Here is a 17,729-nt window from a genome sequence, read left to right as displayed (position 1 = left end):
AAAAGCATACATCTTTATTTTACCGATTATGCTCAAAACTACTTATTAAAAAATAGTCAAAATATGAAACGTTCCATAAAATAATTTTTACACTCCCATACTTCTTTAATCCACACGGCTTTAGCCTCCCATGTCCTGTAGAGCCAAGGCGACTAATAGACAACGCCTCGAGGGTACAGATTGAGCCGATAAGGCACTTTAGCTGGTCAACGTTATTTTAAAATAAGAATATTTTAATCCAAATTTGCGCTTATGCGGGTCGGATGTCGTATTTCCAACCTTTTTCAATTGGAAATCGTCTGTCAAGATGCTGGTGGCATGTTGATTGCCTCCCTAAAAGATTGTACAATAAAGATTGTCCTTTTTTGGTTTTGATCTATATATTTTCATTTTATATAAATATTTGAATGTGGGTACGTGACAACGACTTGTTATTCTTACAAATCGTAGAAATGATCTTTAAACCATCAAGAAAGCTAGTTGTTATATTATATTCTCTATCATACTTCATGTTAAGATAATAAAGTTACAACTTCCTTTAAACAATTAAGTATGCACCAGAATCAGCTTCATCTTAAAAGTAAATGGACAATTCAGTGAAAGAAGCGTGTGCATAAAGTAACAAGAGGAGTACAATTGGAACATGTACAGCAAGAATGCATAACAAAAATTATGATTGCAATTAATTCAAAACATTTTTATTAGTACCGTAATTTTTTACCAGTTTGTGGATGGGTTACTTTAAGCGTGTGGCGGCTTCTTCATTATCCTTTTTTCCTACCACACGAGTTTTCTTTGTTTTGCGATAATCAATAACAGTGATTATATATACTATATTGACCTTAATATGTTAATTATTTAAATTAACAACTATTACTATTGAACACTGGAACGTCGAGTTTAATAGCCCGGCGTATCGAGCATTAGACCATAACCTACATTTTGATTATATGAAATTCCAGAATTGCCGACCCTTGATCATTAAGAGCATGAACTTAGTGCGTGATATTTCTGGTTTTCGATTGTTTTTTTTTTCTCTGAAGCTGTACTAATCATTACCATATTACCATATATGGAAACTTTCTACGCTCAGATTTCTAGATTCTGACTGGTAACATTGATTTAACGAGATACAAAATGCTCGTCATTATTTATTTGTATGATAATTTATTTCATTTGAATTTCCCTTGACGATATACGAACATTTACGAGCGAATCTGAGATTGTCTTCGGGCAGCGTAGGCAGCATCACGCAGTTGTCATGAATGATCATTACCGGTATGTTATTTTAAAGATCCGTAAATGCTCAAAGTCAACGAAAACTTCGTAAAATAAAGGTAACCCATAAACAAATCAGTGTTCCTTATATCAATAGTTAATATTTCATCGCTAGATTTGGTCTGGTAACATTGATTTATCGAGATACAAACTGCTCGTTTTTATTTTTAACACAGTTGAATTTCGGAATTTGATGACGGCAGCTGCGTATTTCTGGGATAGCTTGCATACATTATGCCTATTTATGCAAACCGAATTAATCCGATCCTGACTCTTGATCATCCGTAAAACGTAACAAGATGACATCAAGATTTTAGATGCTAACAATTGCAATATATTTGTAGTTTAACGTTTTTCACTAATAATACTTGTTTTAGGGTCTTTATAGTGTAATAAAACTTCGTATAACACTTTTTTGTTGTTGGAAGTTTGAATATAGCATACTAGTAGTGGGCAGTGTTTACGACTTTGTAATATGTTCTAACTATTACATCAGTATCGTGCAGGACATAGAAATAAATGCTTTAAATTATACTCACGTTATCTATTGCAGTCTAGGATTCCATATTAGACAGGACTTAATTTGAAAGATTCGTAAATGCTCTATAGTTTTGAAAGTTTGTTGTCAGTAATTTGAGACACATATGAGCTATGTATGACATTATATAATGGCTCGCCATTTCCCAATCTGAATGGATGAAAAATATGTGATTTTGTGTACAATTAAGCACAATTTGATCACAATAAGCAACTCATTCAATTTAAAACTATTGACATACATTTGCATCTTTATTTTATGAAGACATCATAGACTAAAATATATTTGACTTTTTATAGAAGCTGACTTCTCTGTTAAGAAATTTAACCTTTCTATTTCAACATAATAATTAGTCCATATGTCACAGTTTTATATTCGATATGCGATAAACGTTTACCAAGTTGAGTTTTCAACACTATGCATTTCATTATTTCATAAATTTGTTGTTTTTCATTTTATTTAGTATAATTGAGTTTAAAATATGAACGCTAATGTCAGTTTGAATTAAAACTACAAAATAGCATACATTTAGTATGCGTTATTGTTACTTGTAAATGAAATGTAATTCTTTAAACGAAGGCTAGTTTCAAAATTTGTTCATCGGTTCTAAGCTTCAACGTATTGTCGGTATAATATATGTTTAATATTTATGAAACGATTGCAATATTAAAATTAGCACGTTTTTTTAATATAACATATTCATTTGACAAGTAAATATGTGCCATCATTCTCTTTGCAGATCATGAAACCCATATTTATGGTCAGTGTTCTGTGGTGTAAAGTTTTCATTGTATATGGAGGTATTCATACTATACAATACATTTGTTATAATTCTAACTATACTACAATTGAAGATCATTGTACATGTTGATGATGATTATGATGTCAAGTAATACTGATGCTGCTAATGTTTATAATTCTTAGTAAATACTGAGAAAACAATATCTTTTCACCATTGTTAGTAAATATACATTTAAAAAATATAAATGTAACTACTTGTGCGAATTTCCGTTTGGAAACAATTGTATTGAATTTTATTTGAAAAAATACATTCCTTAAATTCTGTAAAAGTTGCTGCATCATCTGCAAAAAGAGCATACATTTATTTTAAATTCTCAGTATGTTTTCAATAATAATAATAATAATAATAATAATAATAATAATAATGATAATAATAATAATAATAATAATAATAATAATAATAATAATAATAATAATAATAATAATAATAATTATTATTATTATTATTATTATTATTATTATTATTATTATTATTATTATTATTATTATTATTATTGTTATTATTATTATTATTATTATTATTATTATTATTATTATTATTATTATTATATGTAGTTTAAGTATTAGTATTTATTATTATTATTATTATTATTATTATTATTATTATTATTATTATTATTATTATTATTATAAAAAATTTTTTTATTTTTTTTTTTTAATCACAATAATGTATCGTCTTCAAGAGGTACACTGTGGGGGATCGTATTCGTCCAACTACGGCGAAATCAGCAGCCCCAACTATCCAGACGAGTATCCTGACAATACTAACTGTACATGGACCATAGAGGGTGGAGTAAACACCAATCTTGAAATTGGGTTTATCGATACTGATCTCGCCCCCATCACTAACTGCAAAGATAAAGTGGAAGTACGGAATGTTAATCAATTAGTCTTTACTTTTCTTTTACGAGTATAAGCTTCAGTCGGTTATTCATATTTTGAATTATTACAAATTGAATTGAATTGTCAGCTTTTAATTAAAGTATATAAACAGTTACACATACTGAATTACCAGTATGATTAAATAAGTGTTTTATGTTGAAAAAATATTATAATAAGATTGCATTTCGAGTAAAACATTTGCCATACATTCGAAATTTTACCTTAGATTTATACTTATTTAAAATATATATAACTGGCTCGAGTAATAATTATTTGCTACTTTTCATATACGGTAGTTGTGTGTTTCTTTCAGATATCTGAAGGTTCTACAATTTTGTTTGATAGCTGCAAAAAAGATCCCGAACGGATTATTACTGTTGGCAGAAAAGCAACGATACATTTTACATCGAATTTTTGGTATGCGGGAAATGGATTTAAACTGTATTGGAAAGGTAACCATACACTAATTTTAGTTTTATTACATTGTCTTTAACAAGCAACTTTTCAAACCTTTTTCGGATAAGCGTGTGTAATGTTTAAATGATCTAACTTTTATGATTACGCTTTGTCAGTATTTCGTTCACCAGCTTTAACAGCACCGCGGTTGGAGCGTATTCCAATGTCTTGGAAAGAAGCGTTTGCAACATGTAATGGGGACGGTGGACTATCGGTGCTTATGGAACCAGACAAAAGTTTAAATGCTGCATATTCTGGTTCGATCTTGTCCTGGATGAGCAATCAAAATATAACAGATATATGGGTGCTGGCGTACTTCACACCATGGCTTTGGTTAAAAGGTGTCTTTTTGTATTATTATGTACACAATTTAATTGTACAGAGGTCAATGCAAATTGCTCTTGTTAAATTACCTTGTTAAACCAAATAGTTGCACAGCAAACACTGAAATGTCTTGGTGGATGTGTGAGGTCTCTGCTCTAATTGCTTTCCTTATTTCAAATATGTGATTGTGTCTTAACTTCAGGCTGTTTCAGAACAAACATTAGGTTGCATGGAATGTACTTAAACTTTGATAATCAAAAACCTTTAATAAGAAATGTCATAAGGTATGACTGGCATGAAACCATAATAATATATTTTTGTTTGAATTCAAAACTGCTCTCAAGCTTAAAACTAAATTTCTAATAAAATGTCTACCATCTATTACATTTTTTTACTTTCCCCATTATAAACACAGAAAAACCATCACAATAGTCTACACTTTCGACATAAGATTTGCTTTGAACATTTTCTCTATAATTACCGTTTTTCGGAGATTTTTTACGCATCGCTTTCAGATATTAAGCTGATTTGTTGTATGTTTGTCTACCTATATGACATACAGATGAGTGTGAAATTCGATCCGTTCATGCTCTTTCGAGAGATAATTATGGGCCTTGGTCTTAAAATTGTTTTCGATAATAATCGATTTTCGGAGATTTTTACGCAACTCTTTTTTATATTGAGCTGACTTTTATTCCCAAGGTAGGATGGCATATAGCATTCAGACTGTCCGTCCGTCCGGCATTTAATTTTCCGGACTTTTCTCAAAATGCTTTAAGATATTGACCTGATATTTGATGTGTGCGTTTACCTACAGATGAAGTGTGAAATTCGTTCCGTCTATTGCTTTTTTTGCGAAGTTATCGGCCTTGGTCTTAATTGTTCCTCTTTAATAACCGTTTTCGGAGGTTTAACGCAACACTTTCAGATTTTGAGCTGAGTGTTATGCCCCCGGTAGGATTACCTATAGAAGTCAGACTGTCCGTCCGTCTGTCCGGCCATTTCATTTTCCGGACTTTTTTGAAAACGCTTAACAATATTGACATTATATTTGTTGTATGAGTTTGCCTTCATGATTTGACATCAGATAAAGTGTGAAATTCGTATGTGTTTCGTTTCGGTCCATTGATTTTTGGCAAAGTTATGGGCCTTGGACTTAAATATATAAAAACTTGCCGGTTCAAATTAATGACGATTACCATATAACCTCTCTACTTTTTTCTAACATTACTTTTTTTCACAAATTATTAACGTCAGCTTTTGTCAGACCTTCGAACTCCTGTATCAGTTGTTCAATTCGCTGCTTCTCTTTTTTCTTTGCCAATCAAAAGACGTGTTTCATCAACCATCAAGAATCACAAGGGGTAATTTACTGATCAGATATGTGGGTTCAAGGCGATAAGAAAACATTGCCCAGGGGCTTATCTCTACTGGCGAGAAAATTAGTGCTAATCCCATTGTATTGAGGGAATGTGTACTGTGAGTCCTTTGATTACAATTATAATTAAACAGAATAGAACATAATTATTATTATTTTCATTATTATTATAATAATTATTATTATTATTATTATTATTATTATTATTATTATTATTATTATTATTATTTTTATAATTATTATTATTATTTGAAGAGTAGTTAAACAGTGATTTTTGGTACATCAGTAATTTAAATTAATTAACTCATTCAGCTCGTCCGTATTCAGTTACATACAACTGTATACACAGAATAACCATTTTTTAAGAGCCAATGCAAGAACCAACAGATTGCAACAAACTTCAACGCGATGTAACGCAGTTCAACCTTGTAGCGACCAATTGCTCAGAAAAGCTACCATTCGTTTGTGAAAAAGGTTCGTAAAATCGCATTTATTTTTAACGATGCCATTTCGTTAGAACATTAAGTTATTTCGATCACGATTCCATTTCATTAAGACATACACTTGTTTCGATAACGATGCCATTTCATTAGAACATTCACGTGTTTCGATAACGATGCCATTTCATTAGAACACACTCTTGTTTCGATAATGATGCAATTTAATACTTCATATTATGAAGAACGTATATTTATTTCGATCTCGATGCCATTTCATAAAAAAACATACAATTGTTTCGATAACGATGCCATTTCATTAGAACATACAATTGTTTCGATAAGGATGCCATTTCATTAGAACACACACTTATTTCGATTTTTCAATTTTCGAAATATTATGATCATGAATAAAATAATCGTGCAAACATGCTTAAATAAAACTATGCATATTCTTTTCAGTATCTTCATTTTAGATTTGAAACAATCACTTTCAACTGATGGATTTTATTTCAGTCCCGGTCAACTGTGGCTCCAACTTCGTGCAAAATGAGAGCTCTTTCCTCTATCCACCTGATGGAAGTAATTATTCAAATGATATGAATTGCGAGTGGAAAATAATTGGCTTCGAAGACTCGTTTATTCGTCTTGAAGTTATGTATACAATTGAAAGATGTAAGGATTGTTATTGCGACAGTCTTAAGGTAGGAAATTAATTACTAATCAACAAAAATACAAAACAATATGTAAAGACAATCGAAGGAATGACGAGTAACACTTACGTTAACGGTTAAAGATATAAAGATATTTTCAATTTAGTGCAACATCGCATACACAAAACCAATCCACCCAAATGCTGGTAAAAGCGTTTTTTATGGATGCACTGATTTGTATAGGGCACACGTACTTTCGTTCATATTGCCCGAAATCTTAGGTTTTGTGCATGAATATTTGTTGTTTATATTGCTCATTCATTGAACTATTTTACTAAAGTGTACTATTATTAAAAATCGATATATTAATCTTACCGATTCAGCATATTGAATTCAGGTTTATGAAGGTGCAAAACAGGAGGGATCGCCTGTAATGACATTTTGCGGAGTTGGTAATGGAACAGTCAATTCCACCACAAAAGAAGTGACCCTTGTGTTTCGTACGGATCGAACAGTACAAAGCAGAGGCGTTTGGGTTAAATGGAAATTTGGTAAGATTTGTTTTCCTTTACGTTTTTACAACTGATATTGAAACATTTTATGAATGTTATCGTTGTCTTTATGTTAATACCGTGTGGGAAAATTCACAATAAATAAATATATATATATATTTATATATGCACAGAGTAACAGAAATGGAATGGAACCCATGAACAAAGTGGTCATTGAACCTGCTATGCATTAACAATTGAGTATATATCTATAATTTATACAGCAGAAGCAAAATAGTGTACACCTGCGCATTGATTTTCAGTGACAATGGCTCCCAAAACCCCAACAACGACAGGGATAAATGCAAGGACGACAACAACAGACACGTCAAGTATACATAGATTGTCGACAGTGAACCCTAAACAAGGAGATGAACAATCAATCAACAACAAAGGAACGAGCTATGGTATGTGTCACATGTTAATAATATCGTAGTTCAGCATATATATATATACATATATATATATATATATATATATATATATATATATATATATATATATATATATATATATATATATATATAGATATATATATATATATATATATATATATATATATATATCTATATATATATATATATATATATATATATATATATATATATATATATATATATATATAACACTACAGGGAATGCCCCGTGCGATTAATATTACACCGCAACCAAACAGCGACCAGACAGCAACACTGAAGAACACATCGCAAAACGCGACAAAAGTTTCAAATGAAGCTCGTCAGTGTTTGCTTTCCCCACCCAGTGTGTATTCCCAACTTTCTAAAGAGTGCAATATTAGTACTTCAATATTTAATGCATCATTTCAATGCGTTAAAAGTCAATAAGAGACTCACTTGTTAAGAATTCCACTGATTGTTATTTAGAATCCGTATTATTGATGGGTCCGTGTATATACCGTCTTTTCCTTTTTCATTTAACATTCGAAACAACGAAACACGAAAATCAACGGTCCGTGTATATACCATCTTTTCCATTTTCATTTTGCATTCGACACAACGAAAAACAAAAATCAACGTATATAAGTTTATATTCCGATTTTCTTAAAACCAGAACAAAAACCAAAACCAAAAACAAAGTTGAGTTCTTTGTATCGTTTTTCGGTGTACTTATAACAAAACAAAACACAAATCTTCTTTCCCTATTCATATTTCATTTCAGTTTTAATTATAAAAAAATCAATATATGAAAATTGAAACACAGTGTCTGATTCCATTTATCGTTCTTGCATTGATAAAACGGTATACGAAAAACGAGGGGCGCTCCGCTGTTTTGGAAAGATAAGTCGTGATTGATCTTTTTGCGCAGTGTTCTCCCGTAGATCTTATTATTGTTTGAAAATGCACATGTAGACAGTTATAGACGATAAAAAGTCAAGTCTTGGGACAGCTATTCTTAGCTACTCTAATGGGAAAATAAATGGATCTAGTAACATCAAATTACAAGACCATTATATTATAATTATAGAAAATCAACGCTAATTAAAGTCCATTAGTAAAAATATCATATAAGTAACAAATAAATAAGTTTATGAATAACATTTTAGGTACGTTTTTTTCCACTATTCGATTGACTGTTTACGTGAACTGGATGTGTATAAAAGAAATACAATAATACATTTTTCGACTTTTGCATGTAATTAAACAGATCACGCAAGTCAATGCTTGTTTGAAGGCGCGTTTCTCTCGGCAAATCGTATACGTATAGTTACAGATATGCCAGCTTTTCTGTAATGGTATTCGAGTTCCATTTTAGGAGACAACCAGGGTCTAAAACTATAACGCGTAAAGGTAGGGCAAGTAGTTTCTATAGGCGTTACGCATGCTATTCGTCTTCTTTATGAAACGTAACCTTTAAAGTCAGTTTTAGCCGCGTTATAATATCATTGGAAGTTAAATATTTTGTTAGCATTAACTTCATATTGAGCGCTCTTTCTTGAACATTAAATACGTTGTCTAATAAGTTATTAAATATGCACATTTATTAATATTATTATTAATATTATATATAATTATTTCAACGGTTTCATATAAGGTGTTTGGTTATAACTCTTTCAGAGCTAAAATCACTAGACATATCACAGTTCAGTTGTGAAATGTAACATGTATTTGTACTTAATCGAACGATTTGGAAATTATATATTAGACACCTTGCACTTAACCATTTCATAAGATTCAAACAGCGTTTAATTTATTCTCCATTTGTCCTGTTCTTTCTTTCAATATTGGCAGTACTAATACAACTTAAACATTCTATTATGTACGGTGATGTTAAAAGTAAAACAAAGGGGACATTTTAGCAGCAGGCGCCGATTATTGTGCTTCTTAAAACATCATTCGGGTTTGAGGGGTAATGATAATTGGAATACGGGACTCAGGGGAAGGGGTGTTACAGCTCTTAAAATATAAGGACCTCTCCGTGGTTGTAGGACTAAACGAGTTTTTTTGTAAAATTACTACTGAATTTGCATAGTATAGGGGAAAGAAAACGAAGGAAGTGTCATAAGACTAAATATAGCCCTATCAATTCGGTTGGATCGATACGAAATACCGGTACGTTGGGAAACATTTAGATGTCAGCTTATGATCATTTCAATTTGGAAAAATACATTTTTGGAAAAAAATATCCACGTCTTCTTCCCTTACGGCGTGTATTTTCCTTCCCAAATAAAAGCACGTAAGAAGCCATGCTGATCGAAATAAGTGATTTATTCTCATGTAAGGGAAAAAGTACGCGCAAAAGCCACGAATGGGTTACCTCCCCAAGACAGCAGCACAGAGCAAAGATCTAAAAATGAAAAAGTTATTTATAGATCTTTGAACAGCGCCACTCGTTTTTCGTTTTTTTGTAAACAGTAATATCAAACCAAGAACGGTAAACGGGACAAGTTTTAATCATTGATTTTCGCCATATGAAGATTGAAACGAACTTTGAAGAGGGAAATACATTTCGTATTTTGTTTATAATTAGAAAAACGATATATATAAGTTAATTTTGATTTCGTACTTTGTTTTTGTTCCGGTTATTAGATAACCGGAATATAAACTAATATGCCTAAATTCGCGTGTCGAATTCAAAACGAAACAGGAAAAGACGGTATTTACACGGACCTAATATGCGTTTATTTTCGTGTTTCGTGTTGTCGAATGCAAAATGAAAAACGAAAAGACGGTATGTACACGGACCTTGATGATTGTGTGTTTGTGTTTTGTGTTAAAACTTCACACTTTTGAACCCAACTGTTCATGTAGACTCTAGTCTGCTTTCTGCGTTTGTTTATAGTTAAAATTACGTATTTTTATTTTTATTTTTCCTTAATCTTAACAAGTAACACTATCTCGCTTGAATATTTTGTGTGTTTTTGTTTTGTTTTTAAATTAAATTAAATGCGTGCTAACATGATATTAAGTATTACTTTACTAGAAATATCTCTTAAATGGAATTCTCAATACATGCAGTACTCATTTATCAATGTAAACTTCATAAGACTGTGTCATCATCGCTATATGTTTCCGTTCTTTGTATATATTTATGATCTCCTTAATTAATATTTGTTGAATAATAAGTAGAATACATGGTTACCATCTTTTGATAATAACAGACTGATATAAGTGCTTGATTTCAGTTGGTCTTATTGTCGGTCTTGTGATAGCGACGCTGGTAGCAGTGTCTTTAGCGATTGTTTGCATCATTGTAATCAGGTAAGACAAATTAAAATAATCTGTCACTTTCACAATAATAAGATGTTGTGTAGCGAACAAATAAATTTTTATTGTGCATATTTTAGCTTTTACATACAATTAAAGAAATGAAACATACAAATCAAAAATAATACAAAAATGATAAAAAGAGCATTTTGTATCGTGTTATATCTGTTTTACCAGACTACATATAGAGTTTAAATTTTGGTTATTTCTATACGGAATATTAAGTTTTTATGTGTTAATTGTATTTGTCGAAAACATTGTACGAAATATTCGTTGATTATGAGTGTGTATGGGCTTTTAAATCTATGGTATCAGACCACATCTAGCGTTGAAATGTTGGCTATTACTATAAGGAAAATTGATTTTTTGTGTTAACTTTATTTTTCGAAATATTGTACGAAATATTCGTTGATTTTGAGGGTCTATCGGTTTTTAACGGTACATGATATAATGAAACGCATACATGCATTGACCACATTAAGATCAAATTATATTTAATAGATCCAAAGGGCCGTTCAAATAAAAAGTATTGTTACTGCCTTTGTTTTTTTAGAAAGAAATTCAATAAAACAAACGAAGAAATCGGTAACAGTTTGGAAATGAATTCAGTGGAGGCGAGTACTGCAAATCAACTTCAATCTAACAATCATGAGTATGCGGTTGTCTCTAAAAAAATGATCGGAAGTAAAACAGAAAGAGACAAGAGAACCAAGGTGGTTGAGGAATATTCAACAGTTTATAACACTGAAAACCGGTCAATGATCAATGAAACTGATACTGCAACAAATATCACTACTTATACGAGCCGTTACGGCAAAAGTAATGAGAATCATGTGCACGAAGACGGCACATTAGACGACACTGACAACTCATACAATGTCTTGAATCAAAACACTAGCGATACGTCCATGCACACAAGTGACAATGTTTACAACCACGTACAGGCTATTGGAAATGACGCATACGATCTTTCCACATGCGGCTTGATGAAACCCGATTCATGCGACACGTACTCACATTTACCCTGAATCATATCCACCATAACATCATCCGTCTGATTAAGAAAACAATGTACCTAATACGCTGAACGATGTTGAAGATATGAACAGAGACACATATGATAAGCATTCAGTGTCGTCCAGTCAAAAGCGTATTAATGTAGGCGACGCCGATGGTGTTTGCCTGCAGGCCACTCTGAACCACAAGACTTCTGATAGCCTTCACTACAACAGTCATCAGGACGAGGCGGTTTATGGCAATAAATAGTCACCTCTTTTCACTAACCGATTATTCACTGTATATGTTTACATGTATATCAGTGCATGATTCTTTAAGTTGACATGAAGATTACACAAACGGCATTTGGTTTCTCAGACAAATATAGAATTTTTTCACATTAAACATGTTGACAGAGGTCAGTAGGTATATGTATTTGTATGTCACTACACTAACAACGATGCTAATGTCACTTGTACTCGCAAGTGAGAATTTATAAACAATTAACTATATTGGAAATCATTGTTTTTATAGCGTATGTGTTTTGGTCTATGAAAACATGTATGCTTTATATAATGTTTGTCCTTCTCAGTAGTTATCAAATGAATGATAAAATGTCCTAAATTGTGTTGATTATACCGTTCCCCTCGTGTTTATTTTGCACTCTTAACATGTAAGACTTATTATTTATTTTGTTTCTATATTGCGTATTATTATTGTCGTTATCTTGTTATCATGACTTGTTAAGAATATTTTTTTTTTCTATGCCTACGCCGAAGTCAAAAACAAAAATGTTCACAGTTCTTGTAACTTAATTGGCATTCTAGTTTATGAAAAGTGTATTATAAAAATACGATAAAGACGATTATCAAATCATTTGGAATCGTATAATTGTATACGTCGAATTGCCTTATTTATTCTACATCTAAATGATTTATTGTCTGTTTTGTTTATAAAATATTATAGCTATTATAATTAGAAAATAATATGTGAATGTATAACATGTGCCACGTATCCATTAAAGCACAATTTCGACCTGAGCGAAAACTTTTCATCGTACGTATTTGGCGTCGCACTGAAGTGCGACGACTAGTATGTAATACGTTTTTTTTCGCTTATGGGAGGAGAAGTTATTTTACGGATCAATGTATATATTTTTGTTGTCAGAATATCTTGCATAGTGGTGATTTTTGTGTAAATTAGTGTAAATAAGTACTGCATTTGTGCCTATTACATTTACTACAACACTTATTGCCAATAATGCAAAGCTAATTCTTTTAATTAATAACTGATCACAGGGACTGGGCAATAATAAAAGATCACAGGGACTGGGCAAATGCGCGAACTGGTGAAACTTTCTGGTTTTGTATAAACACAAAACTTCTTTGTTCCACTATCCTAGCAACCACCTAGTTACTAATAAAGGCGCTATAGAGCGCGAAGCGCGACACGTATTACTAAATGTAATAATGAGTCTTGATAAAGGAAGCAGCCGCTTATCAATGAGGAGCACCATCACAGCACCCCAGTCTCATTACTATCAAGTCCTCCTGCAGGGTGTTTTTTTAAGAACCACATATAAAAGGCCGCAGGCCTGACCCGTATCTTGCCAGTGGTATGGACCCTTTGGTATGGACCTGTAACCCCGCTCAATATCCAGCGTTTAAACTTCCGGGTTTACATTTAACAGCTTATTAATATCTTAGTTAGAAGGTGATTTTTCAAGCGGTTCCGTAGTGTAGTGGTTACACGCTCGCTTCACATGTGAGAGGCCCAAGGTTCGAGCCCCTGTAGAATCAAATTATTTTATTTGTGTTCTATGTTATATTTTTGTTTTGATGTAGACATTTTAGTTTAAATAAATATGCTGTTTTATTGTAACCATTTTTTGTTTTTAGTATGCCCATGAAATATATGTGTGAGAGGGTCGGGGGTTCGTAAACACATTAAAACTTTTACAGTGTTTTCATTTCAATGAGTACTCAACCCCTATCGTAAATGAGCAACGTAAGAATAAGTTCAGAATCATCTCCCCTTGAAGTTGATAAAATATGAAATTACGCTTACAAGATGAAGCAGATGTTTAAAAACCTACACAGTTCTGCTCCATTAATGAAAACTGCACATGGATGCCAGTAAAAAAAAGGAAACCAATGTAAATAAAATGAACAATGAAATATTTGGAGGTTACAACACAAAATCATAGATAATGGTTATTTGGGGTTATAACACAACATCAAAGATAATGGTTATTTGGGGGTTATAACACAAAATCATGGATAATGGTTATACCAGTATCTTTTTCTATTTTGTTTAAAATAATCGGCCATTATATTAATATTTACAGTAGAAAAAAAATCGTTCCATGTAACTTCATTGAGTGCCTTTTACACTGAAATTCCCGACGCCCTTTGATTCAATATCATACATACAATGTAAACATGTATATGATCATACAACATAGTGATTGTACAAAGCAATAAAGTTCAGACATGTTATACACGATATGCTAATATATTTATTTTTTTTAGAGAGAAAAGAAAAGAACAACAGAGGAATAGTTATGAAAAATGATGAGTTGTATAAAGTCGGAAGAAAGCATACTGGACTTGTGTGTTTTGTTGTATATTCACAATGATCTTGTCAGATTGAAAAATAAAAATGAGAAAAAATTAAACAAAACTATTTTAGAGAGCTAAACTAAAGTTAGAGTGAAATGTATATAAGTGGACAAAAACATTATGAGAATTTAATCCGATTCCATTTTTGTTCAAAGATTTGTAATGTGTCATTACTGAGGGCTATTTCTTTCTCAATTTGGATTTTTTGTTTAAGACTATGGACAAAACAATTAAAATAAGGTACTTGTTTTTTGTACTTTATGTTTAATATAAAATATTTCATCAATACAACCATAAAATTCACAATATTATTACAGTCTATTGATTTCAATGAGTTAATTCCGAAACTTACATTTAAGAAAGATAGTTTAACGTTTAGTTGATGTTGTTCAAGAAAAGATATTAATTGATTCCAAATAGGCTGGATGTGTTTGCACTCCCAAAAAAGATGTTCTATAGTTTCAATGTTTTCACTGCAGAAGTCACACAGATTTGAGTTAGATAATTTGCATTTAAAGAGATATTTATTTGTAGCTATAATTCTATGGATGTATTTATATTGAAAATTTCTCAGTGTGCTTTCAATAGTTGCTTTATATGGCATGGTAAATATGTGTTTCCAATTAAGTTCATTTTCTCCAAAAAGGACTTGCCATTTATTTTTGATTTTGGAGTTTTCTGTAGGGTTTTTAATTTGTAGTGTGTAAAATATTTTATTTGTTTTGTTTTTTCTTCCAAGTATGTTTTCTACAAATGTTGTTTGAGTACATGGTGTATTATTTGTATTGATTTCAGATTTAATATGTATGGGTATGCTTTTGATTAGTGTGTAGTACTTCAGAAAATTATTTGATGGTATTCCGTATATGTAGCATATATTATCAAAAGAGTAGAAATCCTTAATTCTGTAGTCATATAATTGGTCGACATATTTAATGCTTCGTTCAAACCAGTCTTTATAGAAAAACGTCTTATTGTTTGAAGTTATGTCTTTATTATTCCATAAAATTGTTTTACTGCTGGTTTGGGTTTCTAGATTATAAGTGACATCACTCCACGCTGATAGAACATCAGACAGAAATATGTTTTCGTTTGCAATTTCATGTAAGATAGTATTGCTGATGTTACATTCAAAGAGTAAGGAGTCACCATATTTTTTAGGATTTTCTGGTAGAATAATTTCCATTTACTCGTGTTGGTATTATCTAGGTATCTTTTAACCCAGCTGCATTTGATTGCATTCAAGAATGAGTCAATGTTCGTTAATTGGATACCTCCATTTTCTACAGATTGAATTAACTGAGTTCTTTTTATTTTATCAGGCTTACCGTCCCATATGAAATTAAATATTGCTGATTTTATATCGTTAATAACATCATTTGGTGGATTTGGGAGAACTGTTAATACATATATTAGTTTAGGAAGTGCAAACGTTTTCAATGCTGTGTTTTTTCCGATTAGTGTAAGTTTACGATGATGCCATGATTTTAAGCAGTTTTTAAAATTCTGTAATTTAGGTAGTATGTTTTTAAGAACTGTGTCCTTTTCATTATTTGTGAAAGTAATTCCTAACGTTGTGGCTTCATCGGATGTCCAATTAAATTTCATTTCTTTTTATATTGAACATTACTTTGTTTTAATTTACCTACTCGTAGCACAGTACATTTACTTTTGTTGAGTTTAAGACCCGATGTCATTCCGTAAAGGGTGAGCGACTCTATTAGGTTATGGAAAGAATCGTAATTGTCATTTAAACAATAAGTTGCATCGTCAGCAAATAGGGATTGTTTGATTTCTTCTTCAGGTTCTAGTGATATGCCTTTTATGTGTTTATTTGATTGGATGTGATGTGATAGATACTCGATGCAAATAATAAATAGCGATGATGAGAGTGGACATCCTTGTCGAACCCCTCGTTCGATGTTAAAACTGTTTGAAAAGAAGCCATTGTTAATGATTATACTGTTAATATCGGTATAAAATAGTTTGACCCATTGAATGAGACTTTCACCAAAGTTCATATTTTCTAAGCAAGAGAACATAAATGAATGATCAAGCGAATCGAATGCCTTTTCAAAGTCTGCAAAGAATATTAGACCAGAATTATTTTAATTGTTGAAATAGTTTATGCATTCTTGGATAAGACGAACGTTTTCACCAATGTAACGTCCTTTTATGAAACCAGATTGAGATTTTGAAATGATTGAAGGTAATATTTTCTTTATTCTGTTTGCTATACTTTTAGTTGCAATTTTATAATCATTGTTTAGTAGACTAATCGGGCGCCAGTTTGATAAGGATTCTAAGTTTTTTCCAGGTTTTGGAATAAGTGATATAATACCTTGTTTTTGTAGCGTAGTTAAGTTTTCGTTGTTAAATGAATAGTTAAGTGAATTAATTAGAATATTTTATAAAATTCGATTGTGATGCCATCAGATCCTGGGCTTTTGTTATTTTGCATTTCTTTTAGGGCTAATCCACATTCATATTCATTAAGCAATCCGTCGCACAGTTGTTTTTCTTCCTGGTTTAAAGCGTGATGTGTATTTTTAAAAAGGGTGTTATTTTCAACATTTTTTCGTTTATAGAGGGTTTCGAAAAATAAACGTTGTTCTTCTAGTATTTGAGTTCTGTTTGTTATGTCTTTGCCATTGACTACTAATTTGTGTACAATTTTTTGTTCACTTCTACGTTTTTCAATGTTTGCGAAATATTTTGTATTTTTTTCATTATGTTCAACATGCTGTGCACGCGCTCTTAGTATTATTCCATTGAGATGTGTATGATAGATTCCATCTAATATTTGTTTTTTTTAAATGTTATTTCATTTTCAATGTCGGTGGTATCATTTGTGTTTGTTTGATGCAATTGTTTTTCAAGTGTTTCAATGGTTTTGATGGTTTCAGTTTCAAGTTTGTGTGTTTCTTTTTGTTTAAATGATGTGTATCTAATTGTTGTGTTACGTATATTTCCTTTAATTACTTCCCATAAGGTGTTTGTGTTTGCATCTTTATTATTTTGAACTGTATATAATTTTTATTTGTGTTTGATATTGTGTATCTAATAAGATGCTGTTGTTAATTTTAAAGT

The 17,729-nt window shown here is 31.3% G+C and overlaps 1 protein-coding gene across 1 annotated transcript in view; it reads left to right on the top strand.

The window, feature by feature from the left end:
* The window catches only part of LOC127831567 (cubilin-like), a 46,671-nt gene extending 34,383 nt beyond the window's left edge, over nt 1-12,288 (top strand). The window contains exons 4-10 of the mRNA XM_052356548.1: nt 6,024-6,131; nt 6,611-6,798; nt 7,145-7,298; nt 7,562-7,705; nt 10,941-11,016; nt 11,576-11,640; nt 12,086-12,288. Coding sequence (XP_052212508.1) covers nt 6,024-6,131; nt 6,611-6,798; nt 7,145-7,298; nt 7,562-7,705; nt 10,941-11,016; nt 11,576-11,640; nt 12,086-12,288 — 938 coding nt within the window. The remainder of the gene's footprint in view (nt 1-6,023; nt 6,132-6,610; nt 6,799-7,144; nt 7,299-7,561; nt 7,706-10,940; nt 11,017-11,575; nt 11,641-12,085) is intronic.
* The last annotated feature ends 5,441 nt before the right edge of the window (nt 12,289-17,729 follow it).

Source organism: Dreissena polymorpha, chromosome 5 (genome assembly GCF_020536995.1).
Source record: "Dreissena polymorpha isolate Duluth1 chromosome 5, UMN_Dpol_1.0, whole genome shotgun sequence".
Classification (NCBI taxonomy): Eukaryota; Metazoa; Mollusca; class Bivalvia; order Myida; family Dreissenidae; genus Dreissena; species Dreissena polymorpha.
This window is presented reverse-complemented; position numbering and strand designations above follow the sequence as displayed.